This window comes from Mesoplodon densirostris, chromosome 1, assembly GCF_025265405.1.
Source record: "Mesoplodon densirostris isolate mMesDen1 chromosome 1, mMesDen1 primary haplotype, whole genome shotgun sequence".
NCBI lineage: Eukaryota > Metazoa > Chordata > Mammalia > Artiodactyla > Ziphiidae > Mesoplodon > Mesoplodon densirostris.
In genome coordinates, this window is record NC_082661.1 from 85,433,106 (window position 1) to 85,460,323 (window position 27,218).

General features: G+C 38.0%; 1 protein-coding gene across 4 annotated transcripts in view; it reads right to left on the reverse strand.

Annotated features, from left to right (window-relative positions):
* Positions 1-27,218, reverse strand: part of PDE5A (phosphodiesterase 5A) — a 140,812-nt gene that overhangs the window by 96,523 nt on the left and 17,071 nt on the right. For all 4 annotated transcript variants that reach the window (XM_060105484.1, XM_060105455.1, XM_060105475.1 and 1 more), the window contains exons 2-3: positions 23,762-24,350; positions 12,945-13,034 (exon numbers count right to left, since the gene is read on the reverse strand). In XM_060105484.1, the coding sequence (XP_059961467.1) occupies positions 12,945-13,034; positions 23,762-24,346 (675 nt within the window). In that variant the 5' untranslated portion in view covers positions 24,347-24,350. The remainder of the gene's footprint in view (positions 1-12,944; positions 13,035-23,761; positions 24,351-27,218) is intronic.

Genomic DNA, 27,218 nt, shown 5'->3' on the forward strand with positions numbered 1-27,218 from the left:
TCACTGACCTTAAACCAGCACTCAAAACAGTTGTTTTGCTAGAGTCAGAACTCTTTCTTTCAAACTCTATCTCTCTGCTTAATTGGGAATAAGTCCAAAATAACAATAAAAAAATTGTGTCCTCAATATATACTGTACAAACTGCACTTTGTATCAGAATAATTCTATCACTGTTATGCCCACCACTACACATGACATTGCCAAAAATGACTTCAGAGCCTTGGATCTATTTAATAACTATGATTTATTTTCAGGGTGGTGTCCTGCGTTCCGCCAGGTGCTGGCCTGCAAAGCACACCCTGGACAGTGTTGTTGGATTTGGACTCTGTTACCCAGGATTGAGTTTGTTCCAGTACTGCCTGCACTTACAACAGGTCCATGCCTCTATACCCTGGCCAGGTGCTGTGCTAGTAAAGCTTCCTGATAATTACAGGGTAAAGGGGTGTGCTCATAAATGTGGGCCTAATACAAACAGAGGAGAAATAACACAGCAAAAGTGGCCAAAAGCAAGTTTCATGCATCAAAACACTGAATAGGCTGAATCTCACTTGCAAATTAAAGTTGGTATCAAAGGACCGCCATCTCAATGGGAGTTGAACTAAATGTTCAGATCAGTGTTCTTGCCTCTACTGGACCATCTAACTGCATCATAGCCAGTTAGATATTCACATCATAGAAGCTAGATATTCCTAACATTTAACTTAAGAGATCCAGGGGAAAAATGTATGTGTGTTTACAATTTTTTTACACCCAACAAATCCTTCGTATAGAGAATATAACTTATAATATTTTACCACTAAGTGCTTTTTCCTCCAAATGGAAGATGAGCCTGAACAGATAATCACATATGAAAGCTCATATCACATATGAAATCACATATGAAAGATGCAGACAGACACCAGTCTCACTAGCAAAACTCCTAGCTGTAGGTGTTACCAGCACAAAAAGACATGTCCTCCTCCACACAGCTATGCCAGATAATATACAAAGCAATTAATTTGGAATCATTGTTGGGAACTCTAGATTTTATCATTCTATTATTCCAGTCCATAATTTGCATTTTCAAAAACTAAAACAGTAAAAAGAGTTGGTTGGTAGCTTTTCAGGTACAATCATTAATAAAGATGAAAGAAGGTAATTATTTCACAGTGAGAAAAACACAGTCTTAGAATAAAATGACATGAGTATCAATTCCAGCTCTGCTACTTAATAGATATGGAATTTAGGAAGTTTCCTTAACTTGATGAAGTCCATATTTTTTCATCTAAAATGGGGAGGATAACATCAATACAGAATAGTTATTACTGATCTCTAAGGGTCGGCAGGAAGATTCTAGTCCTACTACTATTTACCACATAGCCTTGATTAAATTTCTACCTGAAATCCCTTAATTTGTCAACGTACTTTGGTTTCCATGCTTCAAGACAGCAGAGAAACATTTTTGAAAAAGAAGTTCTCAGGTCAGCTAGCATTACTGCATACCACAGATGCAGTTGAAATGTCACCTCCTCTGTGAAGCATTCTTGTTTCACCTTGCTCTCATGGAGCCTACAGTCTAGGGAGGGGAAACAGAAATGAACCCGTAAGTTAATATGTAGTATGTCGAATGGTGATTAAGTGCTTAAGTGTCATGAAGAAAACAGCAGGGATAGAAATAATGGTAGATAGTCAATAAGGATGGCCGAAGAGAGTCTTCCTGAGATGTCATTTGAGTAAAAACCTGAAGGAGGTGACAGACTGAGCCATGTGGAGAACTAGGCAAAGGGACTTCAGACAAGGAAACAGCAAGTGCAAAGGCCCTGGGGTGCAGAGAAAACAACAGTATGCTAGAGAGGATTAGCAGGGGGAGACAATAGGTGAGATCAGAGGGGCTTCAGGAGCCAGGTCATGGGGGATCTTTCTTAAAGAGTGAAGTGGAAATCCACTGCAGGGTTCTGAGCAGTGGAGGGATGAGATCTAGCATGTTTTCCTAAAATTTTGTTGAGAATAGACTGAAGGGTGTTAAAGGCTTGAAGCAGGGACACTAGTTAGGGAGGCTACTATAATAATTCAGGTGCTCCATACTGATGGCTCCACACTGAAGCTCCAGTGTGGTAGAAGTACAGGTGGGGAGCAGTGATTGAAGGGAAAGTCAAGAGTGTTTCCTGATCAGCTGGATATCTACTGTGGGAGAAAGAAAGAAGGAATTTAGCCTGATTTTAGCCTTTAAGGAATTTAGCCTGAATAGCTGGGATGGCAGTGAAGTTAAGTGTGGTGGGGATGAGTATAGAGCAGGTTTAGTGGGAAGGAAGTTTAGCAAGTCTGAGGTCCTGGAGAGCAAGTGAAGACAATCTGTCCTGGAGGAATGAGTGATCAACAATGCCACATGCTGCCGACCTGCCGGGTAAGGTGAGTACTGAGAAATGATCATAAGCTCCTGCCCTATGGACGCCATGCGACCCTGCCAAGAGTGGTTTCCACAGAGCGGTGAGGGTGAAGGCTTGGGTGGATTATGCTCCGGAGAGTGGGAGGAAATGGAAATGGCAAACGTGGACAACTCTTTCAAAGAGTTTAGCTCTGATGGTAATCAGAGAAATTGTGATCTCTGAAAGGAGATATGTAGTCCAATGAGCATTTGCTTTTGTTTTTAAGATGGGAGAAATAACAGCGTGATTGTATGCTGATAAACCAGTTTGGTAGAGAGGGGAATTTTGGTGACTCTGGTCACAGAGGGGAGAGCTGCTGAGCCATGTCTTGGAGCAGATGAGATGGGATGAGATCTGGTGCACAAGTGTGAGACTGACTTTTGCTATTTCACAGATGGTTAACATAAAAGGGAAACCAGAGGATGTAAACTCAGATGCAAGAGCAGGGGGAAAGAGAATGGGGAAGTTCTCTTGTGGAATTATTCCTGTAACTGCTTTACTTTTCACTGAAAGAGTAAGCAAGACCACTGGATGAAAGTGGAGATGGGGATACAACACTGAGACTTGAGGAGAGCGGAGAAAGGAACAGACAGTAAAACAACACCCCCCCCCAAAAGAGCTAATGGTTTTGATCCCCACAAACCAATTCTCTCCGTTGCATGTTTTATTTTAGGGAATATCAAAATTCTCCCCACTAGAAAGTTTTCTAGATTCTTCCTTCTACTTAACCCTCCATCAAATCAATCCCTCAACCACCTAAACAGAAGTGTAACAAATCCACTCCTAGTCTGGATTATGCAAAAGCCTCCTTACCAACTTCCCTGCTTCCAGACCCAGGACTTTCTCCGTGTATGAACAAATATGGAAATCAAAATCTAACAAGTGTCAAATTATGTGGCTCTGGTTAGAGATTAAACAAAGAAAACTCTTCACCCTTAACGCTATGGCCACACAGATCTTTAAATGACAGAAATGTTTCTTGGCTTAAAAAAAAAAAAAATCCAGCACCTCCTTCGCATGGCAGTTTGAGGATGCTTCATGATCTTGCCTCAGCTTGGCTGCACAGCCTCGCCTCCAGTGCCAAGGTATTTACTAGACAGATTCCCTCCAATCTTGATCCATGAGGGAGGCAGAAAACAATGGTGCAGAGAAATAATAAGGATGCACCAGTGAGCATTTTCCATGGGCATTAAGAAGCAAAGTGCCTAAGCTACACACAAACAGTGATTCATGAAGACCTGCATTTGCGACATAACATTTTAGAAGACTTTTAATACTTCGATGGTTTGCCGCAGCTCAAACAGCATCTTCCTCTTCTTCTCAGCCCTCCTCTTTTAATTCTACTTCCTCTTTTCCCTTTGATTCAAGCCAATCTGGCAGAGCACACACCCCAACTTGCCACCTTATTTAAACCTAGTCTGTGTTACCTCTGGTAGTTCATATTATTTTTAGTATATGAAAGGTTGAGAAGCGCTAATTTTTAAGATATTATTTTTTTATTGAAGTATGGCTGATTTATAATGTTTCAGGTGTACAGCAAAGTGATTCAGTTTATATATATACACACACACACTCTATTCTTTTTCAGATTCTTTCCATTACAGGTTATTAGAAGATATTGAATATAGTTTCCTGTGCTATACAGTAGGCCCTTGTTTAAGATATTATTTTAATTAACAAGCAGAGTTCCTCATTTATCATCTGAACAGTTTGTTTGTTTGTTTGTTTGTTTGTTTTTGCGGTACGCGGGCCTCTCACTGTTGTGGCCTCTCCCGTTGCGGAGCACAGGCTCCGGACACGCAGGCTCAGCGGCCATGGCTCACGGGCCCAGCCGCTCCGCAGCATGTGGGATCTTCCTGGACCGGGGCACGAACCCGCGTCCCCTGCATCGGCAGGCGGACTCTCAACCACTGCGCCACCAGGGCAGCCCCTTTGAACAGTTTTTTAAGGAAAGAGACTAAAGCCTCAAAATGCATAGTACTTTTGGTGGTTTCATAACATCTCCACACATTCTTTGATACTCTTCTCTTCAAGAGGTGGAGCCTAACTGCCCTCCCCAAGTTTGGGCTGGACCTGATGCCTGGCTTCTGATGAATGGTTACCGTGAGGCGAAGGTGAACAGGTCTGGGGACTTGGTCATACAAGGCAGTGCCGCTTCCTCCTTGCTCACTCTGCCACGTGCTGAGGTACACGGAGTGACTTGTGGAGAGGTCCGCTTGGCCGGGAACTGAGGCCTCCTGCCAAAAGCCACGCGAGTGAGCCCTCTGAGAAGTGCATGCTCGAGCGTGAGTCAGGCCCCCTGCTGCCTCCTGAGTGCGGCCACAGGCAGGGAACCTGGGCCAGAAGCACCCAGCCAGCTGGGCCGCTCTGGCATTTCTGAACCACGGAAACTGAGATAATGAAGGCTGTTGTTCAGAATCACTAAGCTTAGGGTAACTTGTTATGCTGTAAGAGATCACTAATATACTTACGATCATCAAATAATCTGTAATAATCAAATGTATCTGGAATTCTAAATCCAGGTCATTTTCATTTTATCACTGCTACCAAGTGATACAAAAAAAAAAAAGAAAAATATGCTTCAAAAATTTTATAAGATAAAATTTATAATTTTATTTAAATTCTGCCTAGAATATTAATTTCCACTCTATGGTAGAAGAGAAACAAGTAGGAACTTTTAGATGAGGATTTACTAAGAAGGAATACAGAGTACATAGTTTATAAAGCACTTTACCTATATAATCTTGGCTCTTAGATGAATATAGATGTTTGCATATATATATATCATATATATATATATATATATATATATAGAGAGAGAGAGAGAGAGAGAGAAAGAGAGCAGCAATTTCACTGACAACCACCATAACTCTTTAAGAATGCATGAAAATTATTTAATAATCAAAATCCATCCCCAGGTCTAATTATGTGGTCTGGGTCAGATATTATACAAAGAAATTGTTTTTGCTTATCTGCAACTCGTTCCAGACCTCTACTAATCATAATTCAGGATCTATATAAAAATTCTCAAAATTAAACTTATAAATGCTCTATCAAATTAAAAATGCAATGCATTCCAACAAGTGCTGGAATGGTTACTCTAAAACTACCAATGAAGATAAACCCCATATTGAATAAATCATAGCATTCAGTCTGAACCAAATTTTCTGAGCATTCAAAATAACATTTGGGTAAATATAGCCTACCATTAACTTAACCTTCAGTCTCAAGCTTTTATTCACTCTTTCTTCTTCTCCTGGATCAGTAGTGTAACCTCAGGGATTGAACCTACTAGCATTATGTTTTTCATCTGATGCTCTTGAGAAATGTTTTTTTCCTTAGGAAAGCAGTTACCGTCTTCTTTGTAAAATACACGTGTTTATTATTTAAAGGGTAATGTGGAAAAAGAAAAAGAAAAGATCTTCACCATCACCATATCAAGTCCAGAACCGACGGAAACTTTTCGGAGTATTTTTGTTTTGTTGCTAAAACAAAGCTACAAGAAAATATCACAGGGGAATAAATGCAATGGACAATTTATAAATTTTCAAAAACATGTAACTAGCCAATTCTTTAAGACTAAAATAGATCTAGATCAACTGACAGTCTGCAATTAAACTCTGCTTATTCTTATAGCTATATTTTCATCTAGTCTGACTTGGAATTGTAGGATTATGTATAAAGCTGTGATGTTCTTCATCTGTTCCAAGCTTACATGACAAGTTTAAGAAAAGCCCTAGTCAGTAGTGTGAGCAGAATATCATAGGCAAGCATCTACCCTGTCTCCACCCTCTCACAGAAAGCATGTTCAAGCTTCCTCTCTTAAGCCTGTGGGATAAACACAGCAGGGGTCTGCTGTATGAAACCACAGCTTTCATTCTTCCTCTGTGATTCCTCCAGTTCTTGAAATCCACAGACTTTCCTTTGAACTTGGGTGCTGAATATTTAACTCATTTAACATTTGTTTTGTTACCTTGTATTGATATTTGCTTTTTGGTATATAAGATCTCCCTCTTACTGAAACTGAAAAAAAAGTTTCTAAGTATCTTCCTTGCTTCATTTTTTTAATATCCTCACTGCCTAGACCAGGACTCTATATATTGCAGTGATTCAACAATTACTTTCAAAACAAGATAATTTGTGGGGGAGGGGGGGATGAGAATATTTTTAACTTGGGGGGGGATGAGCAGATAAAGTTATGTAGCTTAAATTCTAGAAAACATTTACTTTTATATAATGTAGTTGGAATTACACATTTGATTCCATTAATGCTTTACTTTATGATTTTTGGCAGGCATTAAATCTCTTTGATTCATCAAAGTATTATATTTATTTCATAAAAATCTCATAAAATTAGCTGATATTTTTTGAAGTTTTTCACTGTTCTTTTAAAAGAAGATATAAACAATTGGATATTTAGATAAAAATGCTCCTTTATTACACTGTAAAAAAACTTACCATAAATCTTTTATTACAACTGCTATATTTGCATCAAAGAATTATATCATCAAATATGATAAAATAAAATCAAAATGATAAAAACAGAGAAGGAGGATAAGAGCTCTGATTCCAAATTAGATTTTTACTTAATAACTGGAGTTGACATTCAATCAAGAGAAAACAGGTATCAGCCTAGCCTGACATTATTGGATATAATCTCTACCTCAGATCAATATGAAATTTTCACAGAACTTGCATTATTTCACAATGTCCTGGCTTCTACCTCATTGGTGCAGCCCCTATAAATTTAATAAAAAAAAAAAAAAAAAAAAAAAAGCACTCATCTCCACCATGTCATAATAAGCAATACTTCAAGAGAGGGCAGTATTTCAGAAATAGGTCATCTGAGCTAGAGAGAAAGAGTTGAGTTTCCCTGCACTTCTTTACTAAACATAAAAGAACCATCTGGTTATAGAAATAACTAATGCATGTGACAAAAATAAAAAACTGATCCAAGTGCCCAGGTCTGAAAAATCCAGTGTTAAGCCTGAAAGAAATTTAACAGCAGCTCTAAAAATTCACACACTTGCTGCAAATTTTTTTCATGATGCTTCCTGTGCATATCACAGAGCACACTGGCCCAGATTAACATCAAACATGCTTCTGTAACTCTTTTATCCCTGGTAAAGATTTCTTCTTGCTTACTGGATGGATTCCTCTTAAGACATTATTATAGAGGATGTGACTCTGAGCCCTCTTTCTCTCCCCCACCCCTGCTCCCTGCCCTTCTTTCTCCCTGCCACCATTCTCTCTTATTTTAAAGAGTCCTTCTGCAGGGTGGTTGCAACACTGAACTTTGAAGAGCCATCAGAATATAGCCAGTTCTCCTTGTCTCCACCTTCAAGCCCTGCTTCTACATGGAGCCACATGTCACATCAGTGCACCTCCCACCCCCAAATCAACAGTAACCTAAATGTTTACTGCAGTGGCTCAAGAAAACACTGAGGGGGAAGAAAGGAGAGTGCAGTCATCATCCACGGCAGAATTTTAAGAAACCCTCTTGCCTAGGTTTGAATCTCAGCTTTGCCAGTTTTTAGTTACGTGACTTTGGCCAAGTTCCCTAAATGTCCCGTGTCTCAGTTTCATCATCTGTTAAGTGGGAATAAAATAATGACTATCTTCTATGGTTGTTATGAAGATTAAGTGAATTAATATACGTCCAGTCCTTAGAATAGTTTCCACAGGATAGGCAGTTATTTCCAAAGTCCTACTCTGTTGTCCCTCAAGCCATTCTGTTATAGAGCCTGGGCTGGCTCTCTTCTCTCCCCAGACCCCTTTACTTTTTGTCTTCATTCATCTTCTCTAGCCAGTAGCTCTGTGACCTTTCCAAAATAAATTATTTCAGCTTCCTCTAGCTTCTTCGGTCCCCACTCCCGCCCCCCCACACACACACACTTCGCCGGTTAACGCCATTGTCTTAGAAGGGAGTAGGAGAGGGGAAAATTGCAAAACCTTATCCTCTGTGATTTAAAAAAAAAAAATTCTGTCACAGAAGTTTTAGGAATGTCTATGATCCTAACTTCTAAAAAGGCATTGCACTATTACACTTATGATTATAACACTAATGAAAAGAACTCCTGAAAAAATTTTAATTAGTTAAGATACTTCATGAGAGGCGGATGAAGTGATTATACATTTTACTGAATCTTAAAAATCTTCCTGAATTTTCTGGACTATGTTGTAGTTCAGACTTTAGTGTTCAATATTCAACTGCTCCCTTCAAGCAGCTCTCCAGAGTTGGTACCTTAAGTAACTGGGGTCACTAAAAGGTACCAAGATGTTTTATAAACAGTCAGTAATGACATTTCTTCTTAGGTTTCTTGGTAATTAGTTGGAATCAGTGTTGGCTTACTCAATACAATTGGACTAATACAAAGAGAAGAAACCAAATTTACTTTGCCTCATTTATGAGGAAAAACAATGAAAAGTATTTTTCGTTTACGCTTAAAGTTTGTTAGAGGGTAACAGACCAGTTAAGTCACGGACCATGCTGCTTGTCATTTGATCCCAGCTGTTTGGTTATTATGTGGCTGAGGACCTCTGCATACAACTTTATACATTCCTTGTTTCTCATAAGAGTTCAGTTAGTTCTATGTCTCCTTTAAAAAATAACAGCTGACATTTACTGATCACTCCCAGTGTGCCAGAAAGTATGGTAAGCCCTTTGCAGGCACAAACACATTTAACCTTTACAACAACCCTGTGAGGCAGGTCCTTTTATAACCCTCATTTTGCAGATGAGGAAACTGAGGATCAAAGGAATTAACCAGCTCCATCCTGGTTACTCATCACATAAGTGGTGAGGGATTCAAGCTCAGAGCAAGCAATCTTAACAATTACTCCCAAAAGCCTTACTGTGACTCTCCATTTTGATTTCAAAAGCTTCGTGGGAGAAAGAGTACTTTCTATTACGTGTACACAACAGCAAACATTGCCCTGAGTTTGTTTATGTAGCTATAAATTTAAGGATAATTCTGGAAGTCATATATGGCATCTTCTTAGGGGCCTTGGTTCTCGGTCAGCCAAAGTACTTTTTATACTTCAGCAGCCATGCTGAGAGTATGCCTGTTTTTCTGACTGTTTCTCTTCATTCCTTTTTTTCTGAAGAAATAATTCTCACAGGAAATAATTTCAAACCAGGCAGGGTGAGCGTGGGAGGAGAGGGAACAAGGGGGAGAGGACAGAGAATAGGGAGGGTCAGCAAGATGTTTAAAAAGCTGTTTGGAAAGCTTCCCATCAGTAAAGTTACTAAGACTCCAGTGAAGTTACTGAAGGTTGTTTACCTCATGAAATGCTTCATGTGAAAAAACTTTTGTGGAAACCAGTGAAGAGCTCAGCCTTCATATCAAGTCATCATAGGGTGAAACAGAGACAGCAGGAGAGGATGAGGGAGCATGGAGGAAGATAGCCCTGAGGATGCTGAGGAACCCAGCAGAAATCTTAAGGAGAGCTCTGGACAATCACAATCTGGGGACCTGCAGCTGAACCCAGTTTAATCAGGTCTGTAAGTGAGCAGACAACCCCTGACTGAGAGTGGGGTTATTCATTCATGCAGTCAAATTTAATGGCTAAGATTTTTTAAAAATTGACCATACCACGCGTTGCCTCGGATGTGAAGCAACTGCAACTCTCATACATTGCTGGTAAGAAAGCAATATGGTACAGCCACTTTGGAAAGGAGCTTGGAAGTTTCTTATAAAATTAAACATACACCCACCATATGACCTGGAAATTCCCCTCCTATATATTTACCAAAGAGAAATGAAAACATGTCCACAAAAAGACCTGTATGCAAACAGTGGCTTTTCTTCTAACAGACAAAAACTGGAAACAACTCAAATGTCTATCAACAGATGAATGGATAATCAAATTGTGGCACATCCATACTATGGAATAATCACTCAGCAATAAAAAGGAACACACTACTGACATGCAATAACATGGATGAATCTCACAAGCATTATGCTAAGTGAAAGAAGCCAGACACACATACTGTATGATTCCACTTATATGATTTATATGACACTCTAGAAAAGGCAAAACAATAGTGACAGAAAACAGATCAGTGATTCTCAGGGGCTGGGGGTTGAGGGAGGAGGAGGAGGTCAACTACAAGGGAAACATCTGAGGGGACAGAAATGTTCTGTATCTTGATTATAGTGGTGGTTACATGACTGTACATGCATTTGTCAAAAACTCATCAAATTATACACTTAAAATAGGTGAATTTTATGGTACGTAATTTATACCTCAATACAGTGGGGATTTTTGTTATTGTTTTAGTTTACATCATCCTCACTGGTAGTCATAAAGACAGATACACATGTATCCAGAGGATGCTCTCTTACAGAAGGGCAGTTTCACCTACTTCACCCTGGTGATTTTGTTGCACATTCTCACACAATCATAATCCTTGGTTTATAACTAGGGCAGCCAGATAAAATATAGGATGTCCAGTCAACTTTAATTTTAGATGAACAACAAATAATTTTTTAGTATAACTATGTCCCCAATATTGCATAAGACATGCTTTTTATTTGCTTTATCTGGCAATCTGCTTAAGAAAGAACACCACTGGTCCATGCATGGTCTTTTCAATTTTATTTATTCATTCACAATTAATTAACTAATTAATTATTTAATCTCATATGCATGTTGTAGCTGCAGGAATTTTTAGTAACTGTGGCTGTAACTACCCTCTTAAAAAACCATGTAGCAACTCTAAGGCACTGAGAACTTACCTTAGACTACTGATAAGTGACTGATTTAGGATCCTGCTCATCAAATTATCTGTAGACCCGGTGCATCAGCATCGACTTGTTGCTTGTTAGAAAAGAATCTCACTCAGGTCTCACCTAGACCTACTGAATTCAGAATCTGCATTTTAAGATTCATATGCACATTACTGTTTTAGAAGCACTGATTTAGAAAACCATGGTTTAGGAAAATTCCCAAGGGCATATGCAGGGTGGATTAAAGGGAAATTGACTTAAAGTACAGAAACCCCTTACAAGAATATTTTAAAAGTTCAGGCATTACTTCAAGATCTGAATTATGGTACAGGCAGCAGGAATGAAAAGAAAGAGATCAAAATGAGAAAGAGTAACAGAAAAAAAAAATCGATGGGACTTGGTAAAGGACTGGATGGAGGACAGAGAGGAAAGATGTCAGAATCTGAATATAAATCAAGTAGAACCAGCAAAGTGTTTCTTGTATCCCTGGCAGTGGTTCTCAACCTTAGCACCACATGATAACCACCTGGGAGCTTTAAGAAATACTGATGCCTAGGTCCCAACACCAGAGATTCTGATTTAAGGTGAAACCTGGGCATTAGAATTTCGAAATGCTCCCCAGGTGATTCTAATGTGCAGCCAAGGTTAAGAACCACAAATATGGGCTCTTTCAATCTATTTGTTTTCACTTAGGAAAATGATTTTCAACCCTGGTTACACTTTAGAATTTATTTGGGGATCTTTAAAAATGTATCCGTATCTAGACCCTGCCCTTAGAGATTCTAATTTAATTGGTAATATTTTAGAGTCTCACAGTTGATTGTAATGTGTAGACAGGGCTGAGGACACTCAATTGAAGCATTCAGTTTAAATGATGATTAACTATTTTTTTTCTCAAATAAATGTAAAATGAAGAGAGAATTCAGTGCTTACAGAATCCAAACCTTCTAGTTAGGTGAAATATAAACCAACCTATTTTCATTTGCTTGTTACAATTTCACAATAAATTTTGCTTGGTGTTATATACAATTTCTATTTTTTCAAAACCTCATTTTGAATCCGAACAAAAATATCAGCTGATTACCACTGCAATTGGATAACCATTTATGAAATAAGCATTATTCAGATGTGTAAAATATAACATGAAATAAATTGATTACAACCACAATTATACATCTTAGGATTCAGTAAGGTCCTCAGGAAAGAGGGGTAAAGAAATGACATGTCTAGGGACTTCCCTAGTGGCGCAGTGGTTAAGAATCTGCCTACCAATGCAGGGGACACGGGTTTGAACCCTGGTCCGGGAAGATCCCACACGCCGTGGAGCAACTAAGCCCATGTGCCACAACTACTGAGCCTGCGCTCTAGAGCCCATGAGCCACAACTACTGAGCCCGTGTGCCACAACTACTGAAGCCCATGAGCCTGGAACCCATGCTCCATAAGAGAAGCTACCTCATTGAGAAGCCCGTGCACCGCAACAAAGAGTAGCCCCCATTCAACGCAACTAGAGAAACCCCATGCACAGCAACTAAGACCCAACACAGCCATAAATAAATAAATACATAAATTTATTAAATAAAAAGAAATGACATGTCTAAAATTTATTTCTAAGTCAAAGTAAAGTATCAGGAGTCAACCCTATTACTAAAGTCTAAATAAAAAACATCAAGCAGAACATTTAAGCACTTTATATAGTTAACTTGTCACTATAGCATTATTTCATAAGTGTACAAAGTAAAAAATTTTTTTCAAAAAGAAAAATGTTTCTAAATGACCTTTTAGAATAAAATGGAAAATTGGCTTACCTCTTCCCTATGATTCTTAATTGGCATACAAAGAATACTTTGTGTCTTGTAGCCTGTAATTTGGTCAACTTCTGCATTGAACCGAGGATCCTAGTAAGGAAGAAGAAATTCAATTTAGTGACTGACCTGTTCAAAGATTGATTTGATTTTTCTGATTTATAGGATTAGAGAAATCTAATCGTCGACTCACCTTGTTGTTCTGAATGACAATTTTATTATTGTAAAAGGCATCAAAGCATACAAGTACATACCATCTTTGACAAAGATAAATTTAAGGGTTTTTTAGCAGCTAGTATTTATGAAAAAATACAGATGTAAACAAATGTTAAGAAACAAAGGAAATTCAAAATATTAACCAATTTAGTTAGCCTCACTTAAACTCAGGAAAAAGTGGCAACTCTCCTCCTCTATAATACAATTTGCCTATTCCTATCGCACTGATTCTTCTGAAAAAGAAAAGCATCTTTGGTCTGAAACTTTTCCTATAAAACCCACCACCTCCAAAATGACCTTTTCAATACTGACTTGACTTCCCTCGTAATGAGTGTATATATATATATATATTTCCTCAGTATTCTGTATTTCTATCTCAGGTGTTTCATAAGAATTAAAATCTTATCTTTTCTTTCTTTTTGTATATAATAAAACTGCATGGTCTTCATCAGACTATAAACAATTCCTCAATCTTTTGAATCTCTTTCCCCTTTTACAAAGTACATCTTCCCACATCCAATAATCACAAAGGACTGCTGAAAGGTGTAAAAGTTCTAAATGTGGGTTAAAGAAAGAAAGATACAGGTTATTTTCCATTAAACCAGATTGAGAAGATCAAAGGTAGGCTGTAAATTCTATGAGGGGCTTTTTTTGGTTCACCACACTGTATTCCCAAGATTAGCACAGGAACTGAAAAACATTTGTTAAACAAATGAAGGAATTCATTAACAAATGATATCATAGTTATCCAACATGGTCACTTTTAGCTTACTATAGTTCAAAGCAAATCTTATAGGTAGGAGGAAAAACATACTCAGGGAAATGGACACAGACCAGTATATGAGATACAATTAGAACGGAAGCAAACATACCAGAACATAAACATCTGAATGAATATTGTTCCCTTCAAAGCAATAGCCTTGGGAACTTACATGCTCAACCTAATAATAGCATTATTGTTATAAAAACTCTGCTTTTGGAATTCCCTTCAGAAAATATAGAACAGTCACACCGGAAAAATCCTCATCTTTTAAGGTCATTTCTTTTTTTTTTTTTTAATTAGTCTAAAGTCATGCAAAGCCAAAGCTGTGAATGAAGTAAATGATTACACTAGATTCCATCAACTAGGGTCAGAAATGAGGCCAATTTTCCCCATAAGAGGACCAAACATGGCATTAAAGGCAATTTCAAAAGAAAAGTTATAAAATGGTAGAAAATCAATGTAAATATTTTATATTATAAATATACACTACTGCATTTTAGTTTTTCTGCAAACACGCTCAAAGTTACACTGAAAGACAGAGAAAACCTTGGCTCAATGTTTCCAAAAAACAGTTCTTAAATAGCATACTATATTGCAAGGTATCTAAAGAAAGCAGACAGGATACTGATACGGACAAATTAAAAGAAGATAAAAATTATGAATTTATATAGTGAATTATTCTACAAGCTAATAATCAAAATATGAATAGAAATGCATCCTCAGCAATTATTTTGTTAGTGAATATCTGAATTACAAGACCAATTTATAAAAAAGAGGATTAAACCCAACTATCTAATCAAAGCAAGAGTCTGAAATTAGTAGCACTTTCATAGAATTTTTTTGTGCGTACTGGAAGTTTAAAATAAACAGCAGCCCTGGATTTCATTCTTCATTGAAGGAGGTAGGAGTAATGTATACTTCAAAATCACTTTAAGTGAATTTTGGCATCTCAAAGAATTTTTCCTTTAATAATGTACCCAGTGCAGGGGCTATAAACACATAGAGAACTTCTAACCCCTCTAGGTCCAGTAAACATTGCAAGAAAAATGGAGCACTATTATTTCATTATTACTGTGATTATTTCTTTCACTGTTTATGAGAACATGACAGTGTAAAAAAACCACAAAGCTTAGATATCCATCGCCCATACTAAAACAACTAGTACCAGACTTGCCCTCCTGCTGAAAAATACAAGATTAGACCAAATACATGCGATAACTAAACTACACACAGTGAAGAAGGGAATACACATGATTGCCTTGCAATAATTCGGTTCCTCCTGGGGGCAGGCAGGTGGTATCCAAGTAGAGTAACAGTTCCAAATAGAACTGAATTCAGGGCTTCTAAAGTGGCTGGTATGTGCACGGCAAAGTACCTGATAAGAGAGGCTGTGCTTTGGGTGGGGTTAGGGGTGTAAAGGAGGAGTGGCAGAAGAGTGAGTGGCTCGTCACTTCACAGACATGTATTTGGCAAGACTCTAAGAGACCTAGCAAAGACTACCTGTTGAAGGCTGAAAGTGAATGGTGATAACCAATTCTAAAAATGTTTGAAGACACTGGGGTTCTACCCACCAGAAGGGATACCTCACTAGGCACCTCAGGCATTCAGTTGAGACACAGAAAGGCCCCTCCTTGGGGGGTAAGGACCTGAGCAGCCTTCCCTAAGACTAAATTTAAAACTAAAGTAGATCCATCCTAACAAATAATAACACCAAACCTGACAGGACCGAAAGGAACTTCCAGTAACTCCACTGTCTACAAGAACAAAGGTCAGCTCTGTTTTAAAGGAAGTTGATATAATCCAAATGCCCTGCAACAAAACATTCGCAATGTCCAGCATACAATAAAAAAATCACAACGCATGTGAAGAAACAGGAAATTGAAACCCACAGTGAAGAAAAAAAGCAGTCAATAGAAAACGACCCTAAGATGATTCAGATGTTGGAATTAACAAACAGGGACCTTGAAGCAGCTATTATAAATGTATTTAAGGACTGAAGAGAAAATATGGTAATAATGAACAGATAGAAATCTCTGCAGAAAGAAAAAGTATTTTTAAAAAGCCAAATGGAAATTCTAGAACTGAAAAGTACAAAGTCTAAAACGAAGAGTTCACTGATGGATTTAATAGCAGATTGGAAACAATGGAAGGGTAAGTGAACCTGAAGACAGATCACAGAAAGTATCCAATCAAAAGGACTGAGAGGACAAAAAAAAAAACCTGTAAAAAGTTAACAGAGCCTCAATGTTCTGTGGGACAACATCAAATAGTCTAACATATATACAACTGGCGTTCAAAGAGAAGAGAATGGAGCAGAAAAAATATTTAAACACATGACCAAAAATTTCCCAAAGTTAGTGAAAACCTTAAATATATACACAGTGTGAAAATGATATATACTATGAAACATATAAGGTGAAAACTGAAGCCGAGCTGACTTCTCATAAGAAAATTGAAAACCAGAAATTTAAATGTTGAAAGAAAACTACTATTAACTGAGAATCGTCTAGACAGTGAAAATATCTTTCAAGATTACAGGCAAAATAAAGCCATTTTCAGATAAACGAAATCAGAGAATTCATCACCACCAGACCAGTACTAAAGAAATGTTAATGAGAGTTCTTCACCTTGAAGAGAAAGATAAGAGATTCTACAGAAAGGAGTAAAGAGCTTGGAACATGGCTTGAGCACATGCACAAATATATGAAGAATAAGGAAACGAATCCACAAAGATATTGCTATGATTTATGTCAACGAGTGTACTGCCTATGTTTTCCTCTAGGAGTTTTATAGTATCCGGTCTTACATTTAGGTCTTTAATCCATTTTGAGTTTCTTTTTGTGTATGGTCTTAGAGAATGTTCTGATTTCATTCTTTTACATGTAGCTGTTCAGTTTTCCCAGCACCACTTATTTTTTATTTTTTATTTTTTTGCGGTACGCGGGCCTCTCACTGTCGTGGCCTCTCCCGTTGTGGGGCACAGGCTCCGGATGCGCAGGTTCAGCGGCCATGGCTCACGGGCCCAGCCGCTCCACGGCATGTGGGATCTTCCCGGACCGGGGCACGAACCCGCGTCCCCTGCATCAGCAGGCGGACTCTCAACCACTGCACCACCAGGGAAGCCCCCAGCACCACTTATTGAAGAGACTGTCTTTTATCCATTGTATATTCTTGCCTCTTTTGTCGGAGATTTGTTATGTGTGTGTGTGTGTGTGTGTGTGTGTGTGTGTGTGTATTATGGAATATTACTCAGCCATAAAAAAGAATGAAATAATGTCACTTGCAGCAACACGGATGGACCTAGAGATTACCATACTAGGTGAAGTAAGCCAGACATAGAAAGACAAATATTATATGATATCACTTATGTGTAGAATCTAAAAAAGAAAAAAAAAGACATAAATGAACTTATTTACAAGACAGAAACAGTCCCTCAGACATAGAAAACAAACTTACGGAAAAGGGAGGGTAATAAATTAGGAGTTTGGGTTTAACATATACACATTACTATATATAAAATATATAATGAACAAGGACCTGCTGTGTAGCACAGGGAACTATATTCAATATTTTCTAATAACCTATAAGAGAAAAGAATCTGATAAAGAACATATATATATTACATATATAATATATATAATATTATATTATATATATTAAGAAAAGAGGAAGAAAAAATATACCTTGAGGTGTTAGATTGAAGTTGGAGGTAAGAATTCACTGTTTATCATATAGTGAGTAGTTAGATATAGGAATAAGTAAAATATAAGTGTATGTGTGTCTGTGTATATTTTTTTTCTAGCTCTGTCTGCTGATAAACTAGCAGCAGTGAGCACACCTACTGCCTAGATCCTGGTTTCTAAATACCATCCCCTCCACTGAAAGGAACCAGGGCTCCTTGGGAAAAAGAATGATCATAGGGCTAGGGCAGGGAAAGTAAAAGATGAGTCTGGAACATCTTGTTAAGCAGTTAAAACTTTCAGCTCCCCTAGAAAGCAAGAAAATGCCAAGAGTGATGGGGACATAACAAAAAGACATAGGAGCCGGTAAATCTGATATAATCTGAGAATTTGAATAAATAAAGATAGTAACAGAGCATAACTCATTAAACAAAATAAAAATGTCCATAATGATAGAAATAAATAAATAATGAATGAATAAAGAAGGCAAAGCTCTTCTTTACATTGGAATGCCAACTAATATATATAGAAGGCATTATGAAGTTGGAAAATCAGTGGATGACAAAACTGGTAAAGGTGCTGATGAGGAATAGAATATCTACATAATATCAAAATATCTCCTCTTAAGATACTTAATTACAATGGGAAAATTATAACTTTATAGTGGAAAAACCTAGTGGATACCGCTTTAACCAAGTTATCAAATTTAACATCATCAATACTGGGGTGAAGTAACATCATATGCTACCTGGTAACGTATGCTAAGAAGGTCTGTGGTATAATAAAAAATATATTGGTTTAGCATAGAGCTCCTCAAACCCTTGGAATTTCCTGAGTGATAGGAGACTCTTTTTATATTCATAACAAGTTCCTTACAACCATACCTGAGTTCATGCTAATGAGAAGACTCACGGGGCTGGGGGTGGGGTGGGGGGGGTGGCGGGTGGCCTCAAATAGCTTCAGGATGGGGGCTGGCTGCCAAGTGATTAGAGGATTAGAACTTTCAGCCCCACCACTGACATCTGGATAGGAGAGAGGGGGCCGAAGCTTGAGTTCAATCACCAGTGGCCAATGATTTAATCAACCATGCCATCAGATCTGAGGGAACTTTTGGGTTGGTGGAGATAACCGTGTGCTGGGATGGTGGTGCACCTCTCCCTTCCCCGGCCCCCGCCGAGAGGGCATGGAAGTTTTGTGTCCCCCCGTCTCGCTCCTTGCCCTATGCACCTCTTCTATTTGGCTATTTCTGAATTGCATCCTCTATAATAAAACTAATTTTAAGTAGTGTTTTAGTGTTTTCCTGAGTTCTGAGTCATTTTAGGACATTATTAAACCTTAGCAGGGAACCCCGGAATTTGTAGTTAGCCAGACATAAGTGTGGCTAGCCTGGGTAACCTATTTAGGGCTGGTATCTGAAGTGGGGACGGCACTGTGGGACTGAGTCCTTAACCTGTGGGGTCTGCACGAACTCCCGGAGCTAGTGTCAGAATTGAGCTGGATTGTAGGACACCCCAGCTGGTGTAGGAGAAGTAAAGAATTGATTGCTGTTTGTAAAACCAAACTAGGTCTCAAGATCAACATCTGTCATATTCCTGCCAAAACTGCCTGACTTGAATCAATTCAAGAAAAGCATTCTACAAGATAACTGGCCTGTATTCTTCCAAACTACATGTAAAGAAAGATAAAGAAACACTGAGAAACTATTCCAGATTTAATGGAGACCAAAGAGATAGGACAAGTATGTGCAATATGTAATCCTGAATTACAGTCTTGATCAGAGTGAAAAAAATAACTATAAAGGACATTCATGGAACAGCTGACCAAATTTGACTATGGAATGCTTGATAATAGTACTGTATCATAAAATTTCCAGATTTTGATAAATGTATCACAATTGTGTAAGAGAATATTCTTGTTATAAACTATACACTGAAATATTTAGTAAAAATGTCTCCAAATGGTTCAGAAAAAAATAATATGCATATATTACTTATATGTATTATATATAGGAAAAGGAAATAATAAAGCAAATGGGACAAAATATAAACAATTGGAGAATCTGGGTAAAGGGTATACACAAGTTTCTGATGCTGGTCTTGCAACTTTTCTTTAAGCTTGAAATGGTATAAAAATAAAAATAACAGGAAACAAAAAGGAAATAACACAGTAGACTTGCCAAATTATATGCACTGGTTTTCTTCCACAAAGTGGAATACCTAGAGATTATTAGAACATTGAACAAAGATATAGCAGTTCCCAAACTGTGTTCCCTGGGGCACAATTACACCATGACAAAATTATCAAATTTAATAATTTATCAAAACTAAAGAATTTATCAAAATTAGAACAGTTGCTATTGTTATCTCTTTCCTCTGAAATTCATTTTGGAAATAATTGTATTCACCAGAAATTCACTTGAGCAGCAAGTGAGACCAGCAGGATGAGAGATGGTGAAGATTTATTTACCTGGAAAAGGACTGAAAAGGGAGGAATGAAGTGCGAGTGGGAGGAGTAGCAGCTCCACGGTGAAGGTCACATGAGTGACAATGTGACCCTTCCCTAAGATCCTCCAAGTTTTCTCCCTAGAAATCATAGTATCCATGGAGAGGCTGTCCCATGGAAACAGGAGAAGAGCCCAAGTTTGCATTCCAGTTGACTTAGGAAAAAGAGGGTTGTGTAGACAACAGAAATCCTTTGATATAGGAAATCTTGCGGAGTCTTAAGGCTTCCATAAGACATGGAACCAGGGGTTCAGGCAATCTGTGATGGTTAATTTTATGTGTCAACTTGACTAGGCTAAGGGATGCCCAAATAGCTGATAAAACATTACTTCCAAGTGTGCCTGTGAGGATGTCTCCAGAAGAGATGAACATTTGAATCAGTAGAATGAGTAAAGAAGATCTTCATCAATGCCAGTGGGCATCAGCCAATCCCTTGAGTACCTGAATAGAACAAAAAAGGCAGAGGAAGGACAAATTTGCTCTCTAAGACATCCATCTTCTCTTGCCCTCCTGCTGTCTATCAGAGCTCCTGGTTCTAAAGCTTTTAGCCTCAGACACAGACCAGAGTTATACCATTGGTCCCCCTAATTCTTAGGCCTTCAGACTCTGAATTATACCATCAACTTTCCTGATTCTCCAGCTTGCAGATGGCAGGCAGACTGTGGAACTTCTAGGCCTCCATATCCAAGTGGCTAATTCCTACAGTAAATCACTTCTTATTTATCTCTATTTATCCAGCTGGTTCTGTTTCTCTGAAGAACACTGACTAATACACAGTCCAATCTAGATACTGGATGATATCTAGTTTTTATATATGAGGATAATGCCAACACTTTTATACAGTTGCTCTGATTATTGTGTTAATATTTTATTATTATGAAATGCTCTGTCATATTCAAGAAAGTTGCATGAATGATAGGCTGATGAAGGAGGAGATGATGTGTGATTGAACATCACTGGTATTTGTGATCTAATTGAGACTCACTCATCTAAGTTGTCGATCTTGTCTTATATTTTAAAATATGAATGTGTTATTTTATTAGTAATAAAACAGTTGAATCCCCAAGTTTATATCATTCTGTTACAAAGTTTTAAAAAGTGAATCAAATGTTGACCATTTCTTACAATTCATCTATCTAGGAGACTATTATTTTACTCTTAGCTTCAATCTGAGCACTACTCTATTTCATGGCCACTTTTTGGTTTTCTACTGCTACATTATAACTTTTAAGTGTTCTATGGTCACATAAGCTAAAGAAATGTGTCATTTTTACAGACACATATTTAAAGAAGTAGGACTCAGAAAACAGAATACACTTTGATATTCTGATTATTTTCACAAAAGGCTATGAGACAGTATTTTGACTATTCAAGCTATGAGTGGGCTGAGTAATGAATTAGCCATTAGCCAACTGACTTCCACTGTTAATACCAATGTAGATTATGTCACAGATCAATCCCACAACTTCTAATGAAATTCCTGGTACAGGAATAACTTCTGCAAGGCCTCTATAAACACAGATCAAGGGTGTCAAGGGTGAAGCACCAACATGAGAAACCCACAGGCTAAGAGGCTTCACCCTGGAGTCACTGCAAATCAAGGACACTGGGCCTATTTCAGATGGCAGTACAAGAATTAAATTATTACTAACTGCAAGACAAAAATCACACCATAAAAACTCTAAAGATGGTAAACAGATTAAATAAATTGTATATAAATGAAGAAATCCTCAGGGCTGGAGAAACTTAGGACCATGCAGACAAATGAAGGCTTTCTCAGCAAAGCTGAAGCATATTTATGGTCCTACTGTACTTGGGACTATAGTGCCATTGAAAAGCGGAAACCCAGCTGTCACCTAAGACAGGAAGGGAATTCTGCAAACTTGGCAGCGATTCTGCAGCTGTGTCCTTAATACCCCTCTTGGAGTCTGCCATGGTGTGATGTTACTCACAGAGCTCAAAGAGGTCATGGAGATAGCTCCGTGAAGAATCAAAATGGAAAAGACTGCTGGTATAGAGTGGATTCTGAAACCTATCTCAGGATCTAATCTATCCGAACTATCACATCTCTCCCCAGATCCCTGCCCTCAGTATTCCCCACCAGTTACCATTATTTATTCAACCAACTTCAAAACCGGAGTCTTCTCCAACTCCTCTTTTCTCCTCACTTCCATCTCCTATTAGCTGCCAAGTCTAGCAGATGCAGCTTCTTCATCACTAATCCATTCCCTCCTTTTGGTCCTGAAGGCCAGTGCCCTGGTTCAGGTCCTTACTTCCTCAGACTATTAAAATAACCTATCCTCCCAGTTTCCAGTATTTTTCCCCAATTCATTTTATGACCACCATATTATTCATCTTTCTAAATCACAGTCTGAATCATGCCAGTTCCCCTTTCAAACCATCTCCAGTTATTGCTCATAGCTCTGAATCAAACATATACTCCTCAGCTTGGCATTCAAGACCCCAGTAATCTCCAGCAGCTCCTCAACTATCACCCACACACTTCCATATGAGCACCACACGGTCCAACTTCCTGTCTCTTCTGCAAACTTCTCTTTACATCTGGATCTCACTATGCACACAACTCAATCTACTCCAATCTCACCCATCTTCCAGGGTCCACATCAATCACTGCTTCCTCAAAGAAACCTCTCTCCATCTCCCCAATTATATGTGATCTCCTGCTTCCCTGGACCTAACACATTTTCCCTGGATCTATTATGACCTGCTTTCCATTCTACTTATTTATCTCATCTACTATAATTTTCTCCCAATCACTATTTATTAAGACTTACCTATGTTCCAGGCACTGTCTTAGGCATCAGGAATACAGGGGTGACTAAAACATCTATGACCCCTCAACTTACACAGAGGAGCCTCAAGCTAGTATTACTATGGAACCTTCATAGTGTACCACGTGATAAGTAGCTAGAACATAATTCATAAACATACTAAGTGTCATTCAATTAAGATGCTTTGTTTAAAACCTCTATTTCTAGTAATAAAAGATTAATTTTAAATGGGAAATTTCAAGAATCATATAGTGTAATCTTTAAGTCCATAACTGAAGCAAAACTGGAAGAAATATCAAATCTTTCCACCGAAATACTGTAGGGCAAAATTTTCCATTTTTTGAAGCTATCTGTAAATTTCTTTGTTTAATAAAACAAATGAAAGAGTGGAAATAAAGAAAATCAGACTTTGTTGTCAATGGGAGTTCAAATGAATGAATATGATTAACTGAACGAATGAATTTAAAAAGACTATGGGTTTGGTTTTCTGATGGCTTTTGGACCTATCATTTTAGAATATCAGTAAATTCCCAGAAGTTCACATGGAGATAACATAGATAGGGGATATGTAGAGTGATCAGGTAAAAAGATGAAAGAATACAACTATGAGATGACCTATGTTAAATTATCATTAAGGAGAAAAACAGGACAAGACTCCTCTCGGGCCTCTATCCTTGACCCAGACGTTAGCGAAGAAACTCTGACATTTAAAAGATGGGAAAGTTCTTGCCATATGTTCCCATTTTATATAAGTACACACATTATTACGTCTCAGTGTCAACTATCCCCACGATTCACAGTAGCTGTCCAATGCCCCACCTATGTTCCACCCCTCACCCCGCCTCTGTTCCAACAGTTTCTTATTTACCTCATATGCATCTTTGATGTTCAAGGGCTCACCAAGAGCTGCCACGTGTCCCACGATGCCTTTATTCCACTCTAAGCGGATACAGTTATTTGAAGCTTCTTCCAGTGTTGAACCTTCTGCAACGTCAAAGAGGCGGCTAATAAGAAACTTGTCGTTGGCGCTGTCCTCACAGACGAGGAACAGGGAATAGCGGTCAGCGGAGATGAGGCCATGGATATGCAAGAAAATTTTGTGACATAAGGCTGTGACATCCAAGTGGCTAGAAATATCTTTCACTAATTCCAAGAGTCTCGAGCACTGGTCCCCTTCATCATTATCAAACCGTGGGGAGGTTAGAGGCATCTGTTTCTTCTTTTCTGAGTCAGAGAGGAAGCTCACAGTTCCCTCAGAATCCTTGACAACGATGGGTCTAAGAGGTCGATCAAATTCGGAGGCAGAGATTTTCCTGGTTGGTGTTCCAGGGACACTGCTCTCTGCACGGGGACTCTGCTGCGAGGGGCAAGAGCAAGACTCCACGTGGCCTCTGATGCCTTCTTTGCACACAGGGATGGTGTGAACTCTCTCAGCAAACCATGCATTGACCATTTCTCTGCAGAAAAGAACATGTAAACACAGTAAATACTTAAGGAAGAACACCCCTCCTTAAATATCGCTACCCCTGAAAGCTTCTAAAAATCCTCTCATGGTAAACTGAGGCAGTAATGGTTCAATCTGTCATAGAAAACAAAAACAAGATGGTTTATTTAAGACAGTTTTATTCTGAAAATCTGTAGAGGACAGTTGCTTCAATGAACACTTTGATAAAGCCTGACTCCTATATACATGTATTTTCAGATATCTGATTTACCATACATCAAGTGTCAAGTCTGCTCCTCTCAAAATCAATTTGTATTAAAGTAAAAGACACTAAATTTAACAATAGTCTTAGGAAGACATAGATACGGAAATTAATTTGCTATTTAAAACACACAACTTGTTCTGAAGTTAAATATTTTTAAAAATTTATCTGAATTTGGCTAGCTAATATGCTTAATTTTAGATAACTGTTATCTATATTGCTATATATACATTAGATTTAGAAAGGGAAATGAAAAATATAAGCAATTTGATCTGGTATGTAGTAAAAAGATTGTAGATTTCCATTAATATCATCCTGATAATGTTTGTTCAGATAATGGTAAAAATGATCTCTTCTTCTAGATTATCTATTCCTTGTATAAAGGAGGAAAACAAAAAAGTAAGCATAACTAGTATAAAAAATTCAGTACAAGAAAACTTAAATTATTTATGTTGTTAATGTGCCATCCATGAAGAAACCTGTCTGAGATAAAGCCTTCACAGTGGGTGATTTTTTTAAACAAATATACCGGATCATATATATCCAAATGATTGTTGTTCAATTGAAATAATTCCTCTTGGGCAGCTGTAATCTTATGCCAATTGATGGTGCCATTACTTTAGACATTTTTGGAACTCTTCTTTTGAAACTAACTTCTAAAAAATTTCATAAGCCATATAAGAATATTAGTTTTATCTGAAAGTTAGATCTTCTTTTTCACTGAGCCTTCCTCTCAAAACAAGCAAATAAAACCGCAAAAAACCTAGAGTAATGGCTAACTTCATATATATCTTATGCATTAGACTTGACTTTTTCCAAAACTCAAATTTACTTTCAAAAGACAAAAACTTGCTACCATTGAGGATATTTAAAAGAACTGGCCTATAAGAGCAATGCAATCTCCGCTCTACAAATGACTTACTGATTATTTTCACCAAAGAGCCAGGATAAAAAAGTCTGACAGCATACTATTTTGGAGAGTGTAGGGATACAGACACTCTCTCATCCTTTTGGATGCAGCAGAAACTGATAACACCTCTTCAGAGGGCAAGTAGGCAACATCTAACAAGTTGTAAAATGCATTTATCCTTTGTTCCACAGATTTTACACATGTGGCAAAGGAAGTACCAGGGTATTTATTTACTGTGGTACTGTTTGTTACAGCAAAGATAAGAAGAAACCTAATACCACAAACAGAAGCCTGGAAAACACATCATGGCACGTTTATAAATGTAACACTAGACAAAGATTTAAAAATGGTCATGGATCCTGATATGAATAATCACCACAATTTATTAAGTGAAAAAAGAAGATCCAGAAGGGGGAAAGAAGAGTTAGCCTTTTTTCAGAGTCTCTACTAAGTCTTTCACTTACAGAATGTTCCCTTAATTATTTTAGTTTGAACAACACTCTATTGTTTGGTAAATATATATTACCCTGAAATGGCACCGGTCTAGAATGAAATGGGTCAGAAAAAGATGACACAGATATTATCAGGATTACTTCATAATTCCAAGTGTTAGATATAGTTATAAATTTTAAAGCTCGCTTTAAAAACTATGTAGGGACTTCCCTGGGGGCCCAGTGGTCAAGACTCTGCATCCCCACTGCCAGGGGCATGGGTTTGATCCCTGGTCGGGGAACTAAGATCCTGCATGCCATGCACCACGGCCAAAATAATAATAATAATAAACAAAAGTTTTTTAAAAAGCAATGCAGTAAATATATTGTACAGATCTCTGGTGTATACCTCTAGCACAGAGTCTTTTAAAATATAATTGCCTAATGTTTTATAAATGCATGCCATGGCTTGAGACAAAATTTCCAGTGATGAGAACATACATTGATATTAAAATAATGCTGTATCTCAAAAACTTCGATAGAAATGAGGGGAACATACTTTGGGAAATGCTTACATAACCTCCAAAATCACAGTAGTAGTGCCAAAGACACTGATGTCAGACACGCACGTGAAAAATGTACAGGAAGCATTGGAATAAACTGTTTTGTAAAATTTAAGACAGGAAAAAAAGCGATACATTTAAATTAACATATCATGTGATTTAAAAATATGTACATGCAACTTAAATTCTCAAATCAATATAAATAAAAAGAGGCATTTTAACTACTTCAGTTACAAACCTGAAACACAGCCTCGTCTTATTTCTTACCTTCTCATTGGAAAATGGTGATCAACTTTTTAATCCAACCACCTACTTGACAGCTCTATGTGAATGTCTAAACAGACACCTTAACATGATGAAATCAGAATTCCTAATGCCCCATCCTTCATCTTGCACCAGCCTCACTCCCTGCCAGGTTTCTTCATATTAGTAAGTAGCACCATCATCTCCCTAGTTACTCAACCAAACATCTAGTAATTATTCTGGATTTCTGTTTCCTTCGACTCTCTCTTCTAATCCAGGAGCCAAGTCCTGTCACCTTGACTTCTAAAACCCTATAGTCCAATCTGCTCATTTCTATCTCTTATACCACTTCCCTGGTCCAACCCCCACCATCTCTCACCTCGGACTGTGGCCACGGCCCCTTAACTGGTCTCTCTGATATTATACTAGCCTCCCTTCAATCCACTCTCCACACAGTAGCCAGAGTAATCTT